Here is a 9,645-nt window from a genome sequence, read left to right as displayed (position 1 = left end):
GTGACAGACGTGAAAGGGTCTGGAGAAGCCATGGAGAACGGTATGCTGCCTGTTACATCGTTTTAGCATGACTGGTTTGGTAGTGGGTCAGTGATGGTCTGGGGAGGCATATCCATGGAGGGACACACAGACCTCTACAGCCTAGACAATGGCCCCCTGACTGCCATTAGGATGAAATCCTTGGACCCATTGTCAGACCCTACACTGGTGCAGTGGGTTCTGGGTTCCTCCTGGTGCATGACAATGCCTGGCCTCATGTGATGAGAGCATGCAGCCAGTTCTTGGAGGATGAAGGAATTTATACCATTGAATGACTACCACGCTCGCCTGACCTAAATCCAATAGACCACCTATGGGCCATTATGTTTTGGTCCATCTGACACAACCAGGTTGCATCTCAATCTGTTCAGGAGCTCAGTAATGCTCTGGTCCAGATGTGGTTGGAAATACCCCAGGAAAGCATCCGTCGTCTCATTAAGAGTATGCCCTGAGTTTTTTTGAGTTGCTGCAATGAAATTTCAGCAAAGGGGTCTAGCCTGCTGCATCATTTTTTCATTTTGAGTTTTGGGGTGTCTTTGAATTCAGCCTTCTTTAGGTTGATCATTTTAATTTCCATCAAACCATGTGGCATCCTTTTGTTTCTAACATAACAGTTGATATCAGTATAGATATCCAGCATGATATTTTTCCCCTTTGAGATCTGATGTGTTTATATATATATATATATATATATATATATATATATACACACACACACATACACATATACACACACACTGTAAATTTCAACAATTGTATTTCTAATTTAGGTTTCAAGTATACATTACATTTACTATAGATTGCATCTACCTATATCAGTGCTTGACAAATTTGCTTTGAATCTAGGAGCCAGCTAAAAAAGTTAGGAGCCAGTTTATTTTTTTATTTTTTTAGCTTAGCGTGTGCTCTCAGCACCTGAGGCAAGGCAAGAAATTTGCACCCCCTAACCCTAACTTACAGCAGATCAGCCAGTCAATAACTCCAATGTAACACCTTTACCTTAGGGTTATAGGCTAGCCAGAAAGAATGACACCAAAAAACCTGTTATAGGGGGAAACTCCTTATTATTCTGAATGCATCGTGACTGCAGCATGTAAAACACCCTGATCTGCTGCCTTTTGCAGCTTAAGGGTGGCCTTTGGTGGGTGGCAAAAACATGACTCTACTGGACATTTTTACCACCCAACTGCACATCTAAATGAAGCCCTAGTGACACTTTAAATAAAATACAAAAAAGGATGAAAGAAATATCCCTGCATTGCTGATCTGCTGTCTCTTTGCAGCCACTTCCTGCCTACATGTGTGTTCCGGGGGGTGACTCTATTTGTTGCCCTAGTGGGTTTCTGGTCACCATGAAATACTGGAGCCCAGCTGTACATAAAGAGTGGTAATTTTTTATGGTACACGGCTTTATCAGGGGACTTAGAAGGATTCTTCTAATGCAGGGATCTTGAAACTGTGGCCCTCCATTTGTTCAAGAACTACAATTCCCATCATGCCTAGTCATGTCTGTGAACGTCAGAGTTTTACAATGCCTCATTGGATGTGTACTTCCACAACAGCTGGAGGGCAATAGTTTGAGGATCCCTGTTCTAAAGCATACCCACCTGCCTCATCTCCCCTACTCCACCTCACAGCCTACCGTAAACTTTCCAAGGAGAGCCGGCTCAGCGCGTCACAGCATGGGACACAGGAACACACAGCCCAGGCAGCTCCCCTGCTCCATCCTCCACTAGAAACCCTCCCATTCCTGCTAAGTGTACTCACAGTCTGCCCGTTACATCAGATGGATGCTACACAGGGGGCTGGATCCTACTCCACCTCACTGGGGTCTGACCTCCCCCCGCCAACCCCTCCCGCACCGTGTAGGTGAGCTCTGGGGGGAATAGAAGGCAGTTTGGCGGCAATGTGGTACGGGCAGCAGAAGAGAGAACCTGCTCATCCTAGGATGTTGCTCGGGCATTAGGGAGGAGGAGGGGACAGCGGCTGCCTGAGAAGAGGCCGCCGGCCCCCTCCCCTCCCATGTGACTCACAGCCAGACATCGGACTAATGCACGCCTCCGGGGAAACTACAGAGACCATGTGGGGGGGGGGGGGGAGAAGGCTCGGCTGCCCGGGGTATCGGGAGTTGCAGTTAATGGGTTAGCAGCAGCCCAGGCTCCAGGAAGCGGTTTCTGGTGGCCATGGTGACCCGACGCCTAGGGTTTGTCAAGCCCTGACCTAAATTAACCATTTTTACCATGTGGACCTTTCCTGACACCACTGCAGAAGACAGCAAAACAAAATCAGTAAGGTCTAGAAGTCAAGTACTATATTTCACAACATTGTAAAGGTATCTGTTTCCACACTTAATATTTTGGCATATTACAACAGACAAAATAATAGCAATTGCTTACTGGAACTATTGCTTCCTATCATCATTAAGGTCTTAGGGATTTTTCCATTTTCTGTTACAGATGGAAAATGCTAAACAGAACATGCCAGGAAAGAAAATATATGAGCCGAAATATCTAATTTGTTAATGGTTATGGGCCCAATGCTATCATCATTTATGGGTCAGTGACAAAGAAGTAAAGCAAGTTTAGAATAAACAGAGCTGGCACTTGCACCATGTTCAGTGATAAAGGCATACGACAGTTCAGATTGCTTTGTGTTTGTTGGTTTTATCATGTATGCAAATTCAAAACTATTTTTCGAAAGCAGAACTCCAGCCAAGAAGGACATAAAAATGAATAGCCCATTAAAAGAAAAAGTAACAAAACCAGATTTTATTACAATATTCAACTTAAATCCAGGATTGGGATCCTACGAAGCCCACTAGCTGTCTTTGAATGCCAATGTTTCATTGAGGGCACACTGCTGCCTTTCACAGTGTAAATTTAGGGCATTCCTAACACCTGTCAAGAGAAATGTCAGTTTCATACATCTGCCCATATATAATGACACTAATCATCAAGGCCTTGCCCTTGTTATGGGCCATACACACTATAAGATTTTCTGAAGACTTTTTCCTTTAGACTTACCAAAACCATATAATATGAGGTCAAACCTAAACACTTTCAATTTGTATGCAATCTGGCAGTCCCTTGCACTACAAAGAAAAGGTAAATCTGAAGGAAATCTAACCACAAAAGTTGGATAGTGTGTATCCAGCTTTACACCATAGTGCAGAACAACTGATGGAAAAACTGTGCAGATTTGACTTGCAAAGAACATTTTGGTCTTGTACACACCATGTGCAGAGGCACACATGTTCCTCCAGCAACATCCATCTGGAAACATGAACAATCATAGATCAACGTTCATATTTGCCAGCACCCTACGGATCACAAATGTCGTCCGGAAGGCTATTTTTATTAAAGAATCATCACATCACAGAAAGAATTTTTGATGGTGGTTTTGATGCGTTCCAGTGCATTTTTTCCCCTCTTTTTTTCTTCACATTAAATAAGGACATGTACATTCCAGTGCAGTTTCCCCCTCTTTTTTTTTTTTTTTTACCTTAACCACTTAAACCCCGGAAGATTTTACCCCCTTCCTGACCAGGGCCTTTTTTGCGATTCGGCACTGAGTGATTTTAACGGACAATTGCGCGGTCGTGCGACGCTGTACCTAAACGAATTTGACGTCCTTTTATTCCCACAAACAGAGCTTTCTTTTGGTGGTATTTGATCACCTGTGCGATTTTTACTTTTTGCGCTATAAACAAAAAAAGCGTCAATTTTGCAAAAATAACAATATTTTTCACATTTTTTTTATATGAAATTCCCAAAAAAATATGTAAAAATCAAATTTTTTTAACATTTTTGGCCAATTTGTTTTCTGCTACATATGTTTGGTAAAAAAAAAAAAAAAACGCAAAAAGCGTATTTTGATTGGTTTGCGCAAAAGTTATTGCGTTTACTAACTAAGGGAAAGATTTCTGTCATTTTTGGTGTTTTTTTTAACGCGTAATGACGGCGATCTGCGATTTTTTTTTGCGGTACTGCGACATTGTGGCGGACAGATCGGACCCTTGACTGACATTTTTGACACTTTTGGGGTTACCAGTGACATTACTGCAGTAATCAGTGCTATACATATGCACTGTTACTGCAAAATGACACTGGCAGGGAAGGGGTTAACTTTATTGGGGAAGGAGGGGTTAAGTGTGTCCCTAGGGGCATGCTGCTTACTGTGATTGGACATGGCTACTGGTGTAAGAACAGTGATCAATGGTCCTACATAGTAGAACCGTATGATCCCCATTCCTACACAGGGGAGAATGACCGGCGGCTTGTTTACAACAGCCGCCTGCCTTTCTCCCTTCACGGAGAGAAGGGAGAAAGGCAGGCGGCTGCCTTTCTCCCGTCCGCCGGTCACACGCACGGACTTCCCAGGGAACGAGCCGGGGCGGGCGCGCGCCTCCTCGCGCATTCGCCCGCTATTGGCTCACAAGCAAGTGACAGGCTAGTGACGTACCGGTACGTCACTTTGCCTGGCCGGGGCTGACCGCCGCAATATATGTACTTGCGGCGGTCGGCAACCGGTTGAATAAGGATATGTACATTCCAATGCATTTTTGGTGTGTCAGTGCAGAAAAAAAATGCAGCATGTTCTATTTTTTTTTTCTGTAATGCACTGGAACTAACCACACTGGTGTAAATAATGCCATTGAAAACCATATTACCTACTATCCATGCGTTTTTGAAGCAGAAAAAAAATGCACTGGACTGCATGTGGTGTGAACTGGTGCTTACATTTTACAAACATTACAGAACAAGATGCTCTCCAGTTATAAAATCCCCTTTTAGTGTTTGGATGTGTGCAGCTGACCCTGTGATTATCTCTGCATCTGCTTGAAGGACAATGAGAACCAAATGCAGGGCTCTACGCCATGCTTCCAACTTTGGGATCACATTATCATACACCGTGAATCTATGTGATGAGGGAGGTTCTTGACCATCAACTAAAACAAGGTTTTTGACATACTCGTTTAAAATATATGAAGAGGGAGAAGAAAAATCTCTAATGTTCTTTAGTTCATTATTTATGAAAGTCATTGCTTCCAGCTCTGAAGAGTATTTACCCATGTTACAGAGAAGAACAGAGAGGTATTTAGAGAAACCATCAGCAAGGCACTTATATATATAACCTTTGTAATGAATGGCATTAGTAGAAAGCCATGATGAGGGATAAGATCCTTTACTCTCTGAACTGAAAGTTCCAGCCATTTCTTCAAGTTTTCTAAGATGGTTAAGACACAACAGTTCAACTGCGCCTCCACCAGGAAACACCTTTTGGTCATAAAGGGCATGATGTAATCTATAAGCACAGGCCCAAAACTCATCTTCCAGTAATTCCTCTTTTGCCGACCATCTGCAACTTATAACCGCTGTGACAAAATTCAAACCTTTTGCAGTGAGGTTAACAGCAATCCTTTGACCACATTCTAAAATGGAATTCCCCGACATGTATATATTTACATACACATCACAGCCTATGCTGTTGCAATTAATCTGTGCTAGGTATGTCACAGGTTCCGCTCCTGTGCATTTACTGAATGCCTGTAGGACATTTTGGCGTACATGAGGGATAACTAGAATACCTCTACAATTGCACTGTATCATAAACTGTTGACAGACATCACCTCTTACTAAAATTAAATCAATACCAGCATGAATCATTTTCTTACAGACAATATTTACCCATGAGTAATCAAGTTCACGTTTCTCACTACTTTTAAACTCAGCTATTGACCTCACATTTGTGGCCTTGTTAAAGCCTACATGTCGATAATTCTCAGACACTTCTCCATCCACAAGAAGAGCTTTCAAAGATTTGCCTTCTAAGCGTTTGATCAATGCATAATTTTCTGAAGTTACTAAAGTAGTGTACCCCGAAGAAGCATTTGAGAACGCCTCTGATTGACCTTTTAAAAAACAAAGTTCAAGCCACGATGCCTGAAAGAGATTTTTTGTGACAGATTTTGTCTCAGCACTATCACAGAGATGACGAACTGCCTCTTCCACAAGACTCATGGCTTCTAAACTTCCATGACTTAAAGATTGTGTCAAATCCATTAAAGTATGATTATTGGTGGGAAGTGTTGATCCTGAACTGTGAAAACAGCTTCTGTTTGAGATGGAGAAGTGTCTGCTATGAGAGAGCCTATTCATTTGACAAGCTTGGCCTCTTAAGCCTCCTTTTTGAGTATGAGCAAATTGCATCCTGTTTTTAGGCAGGTGATTGGAATGATGAAAACCAGATGTAACAGGTTGATCCGTACAGAAAACTGAGTGATCTTTGCTTCTTGGAATACAAGCATTGCTTTCATCTTTTGTAAGTATCTGGTTGCTTGAATTTAGGTTAGTTACAAGTACACACTCATGTTTAATGTGTAAAGATTCAACTATTTCAATACAAGAGTTCAATCCTTCTAGCATTATTGAAACAATCAGTGAAACGGGAACTCCTTGATGAAGACATTCCAATACGGCTTTGCTCCACGCTCCAACGAGAAAAAATAATGATGTTGTACCGGTTTTGTATGTCTTATGATGGGCTTGAATAGTTTCATAAAGAAGTTGACCAACTGCACCGGTTAAGTCTAGATTCCCCAGAAGTCGAAATGCTGAGCAAGTTAGAGAACTCTCTTGGGTATCTTGGTCATATATAAACTTGTATGATTTAAGAGGTCCAAGAAAAGAATTTACTGAAGATGATAGGTCACATAACTCTTTAAGTCCAATGTGAGCTCTGATTGCCATAGTAGTCACTGAATAGCTTGCAACTTATACCTGTTTAAACATAATATAATTAAAAAAAACACAGCAAATAAACATTTTCAGTATTACAATTGATTTTTACAGTATTCACTATAGGGGTACCAATTACCGATACCGCTCTATGCAATTTGAGCCGATGCAAAATGAATGGGCTCAAATCGCCATTGAAGTCTGAAGTCACTATGACAAGCCTGGGTTCACACAGCAGCAATGCAGGAAACCACATCTGATTCGGACAGCAATCACATTGCATTCCTGTTCATATCGCATGTGATTCTTCGCAGTGTGATTTGAGCCCATTCATTTTGTATGGGCTCAAATTGTGCCGCAAAGGTATCGGTTTTATGTATTGGAGCATCAGTAGGAGTACGAGTAACTAAGACCCCATTCACACTAGCGCGACTTGTCAGGTGACTTGGTCGCCTGACAAGTCGCGGTCGGTCGCCTGCCATCGATTAGCACAGGACCCGTTCTAATAGGAGCGACACAAGTCGCTCCGACTTAGAAAAGGGGTCCTGTACTACTTTGGGGCGACCTGGAGGCGACTTGCATTGACTTCAATTATATGAAGTCCGTGCATGTTGCGCCGAAGTCGCGGTGCATGCTGTGCACCGCGACTTTACAGGTCGCCCCGGCAAGTCGTGTCGCCCCTGTGTGAATGGGCTCTTATGCAAATGCTTAGTATCGGCACCAATACCGGTATCGGTGCAATCCTAGTATTTACTATTACCATCATTATTTTCAGTCCACTGACGCTAAATGATTTTTCAAGATTAGCTAGCTGATTAGTACAGCACAGACTACCATTTACCTAGACCTCAAGCGATTTCTAATGAGTTAAAATGTGTCCCCAGGAAAAAAATGGAGAAAACAGTTCCTTCTTTGTGCACTAGGTCTATCAACTAATAATGTCAGCTCCCACAATACATATAACTAAAGACAAAACTTTTTTTGTAGTTTGGATAGAGTGGAAAGGAACTAGAACACCTAATAGTTTTTATTGCTGTCTGTACCCCCGTTAAAAAGATTCACTCTCCCTTTGTTCTGTTCACCATTATTGAAAATTAAAGTAAAACGAAAATCGCTAATTTTGGGTTCACCCCTAAAAAGTAATAGAGGAGAAATCTTCCAATGGGGACACTAGTTCTGGTAACCTGGGGGTCCCCAAGAATTTCCCTTGTTGGGGATTACCGCTTACTTCCTGTTTAGCTATGGGACAGGAAGTGAAGGGAAATCTCTGCAATGTGATAAGGGTGGAAAACAAAAATCAGACAGGAGTTATAACCTACCCTTACTGTATCCAAAATGAAAAGTTTTAAAGTTAACAAGTTAAACTTTTGCCTGTTGTTCTACTTTAAAGTATATGGAAACCCTAGCTTTGTAAAGCAACCCATCCAGTTTAAAATAGAAACAAAAAAAAACATTATAAAAACTCTTTACCCCCTTTTATATAAGTGATCATGTTCTCTCAGTTCTCCCCCCCCCCCCCCCCTGGGGTAGCTGAAATGACGGGGACAGAAGACCTCCCAATCGAATTGCAGGTGTTGGAGAGCGGTATATTGACTTTACCAATCAATAAAAACCAGGAGAAAACCCCATTCCCCGAAGAGTCTCCCACAGGAAAGGCCACTTCACAGTATCGAACAACTTCTCAATGTCTAAAGAAGTGTATCAGCATTCCCAGCCATTGTGCTGGATGAGGGTCTGCCTGGGTTACCGCTAGCAACAATAGCACATTTAAGCATATTCTCCAAGTGTGAGCACTGAGACAATGACCAGTCCAGTATCTTTGGGTTTTTATATTTATTGAGAACTTGGATGGGAGAAGGGATGAGTGGGATACTACTTTGGCTCAACTATGCACAATTTGCTGGGGAAAACTGAAAAATGCCTGTTGGCGCTGGCTTGATGCCGGTCGACGCTGGTTAACACTGGCCTGCTGCCTGTTAACGCTGAACTGACTTCTGATCACCTCCTTGTGACTCAAAGTCCTTTTGAAGCTCCCTTTGGCACTCCTTGCTGAGGTAGCTACTTTATCACTGCTGAACACTTGTACACTTCAGGGCCCGCACGGCACCCTCTCTCACACACTTATCTTCAGGGCTTAGACTCTGGCACCCCCTTTTCTAAGCCTTCTCTACTGGTTAGCTGGCTCCCTCTGACCTTCTGTTGTGGTCCCCTATCCTAGGCAGACCCCTGGGCAGTTTACAATACTCACGACGCTGCTTTCCTGGAAACCTCTGCCCAGCAGCTCCACTTGGTCCTCAGTACACTGGATCCCTCTCTGCAGCTCAGCTCAACTTTCCATCCTCTAGTCTAGGTTGACTGCCCAGGACACTTTCCTCACGCTGACAGGAGGAGAGACAACTGTCACCCTCCTCCTGGGACTCTGCTTCCCGCCAAAGACGCTCTGTCATGTGTCCCCCTCAGACTTATACCCCCCTCCCAGGATGCATTGCGGCAGATTCTGCCCTCTGGGATAGATACAAGCCCTAGTGTGCTATTGGTCAGGTTTCCTCCACTGTCCAATAAGAGGCCTCATTGGACATAGTGGGGGAGACTCCCCAAGCTCAACATGCACACCTGGAAAACACAATACAGCCTAGCTGAACAATCAGGCCCCCCTGATAAGCAGACAGGGCCTCCCTTATGGTTTTCCTAGCACCTATCTAGGAGGGTGCTACAGAAGCAATTACTCTAGAGACCTGGTTATCGTAATTGGCATGGATATTAGTAAATAATCTATGCAGGTTGATATCTGTAGATTTACAGGCCATAAACCCAGTTTGGTCCAAGTCGATGATTGAGGGCAACAAAGGGTGCGCTAGGGAATCAGGAG

General features: G+C 43.1%; 1 protein-coding gene across 1 annotated transcript; it reads right to left on the bottom strand.

Annotated features, from left to right (window-relative positions):
• Positions 1–4,678: 4,678 nt before the first annotated feature.
• BBS12 (Bardet-Biedl syndrome 12) lies at positions 4,679–6,817 on the bottom strand. Its single transcript, XM_082262299.1, has one exon. It carries the CDS (start codon positions 6,786–6,788, stop codon positions 4,791–4,793), a length of 1,998 nt encoding a protein of 665 aa, XP_082118425.1. The 5' UTR covers positions 6,789–6,817; the 3' UTR covers positions 4,679–4,790.
• Positions 6,818–9,645: the final 2,828 nt, after the last annotated feature.

The sequence above is a fragment of the Pelophylax lessonae genome (genome assembly GCF_965119305.1).
Source record: "Pelophylax lessonae genome assembly, chromosome: 1".
Classification (NCBI taxonomy): domain Eukaryota; kingdom Metazoa; phylum Chordata; class Amphibia; order Anura; family Ranidae; genus Pelophylax; species Pelophylax lessonae.
The sequence above is the reverse complement of the archived record's forward strand: the minus strand, read 5'-3'. Positions and strand labels throughout refer to the sequence as shown.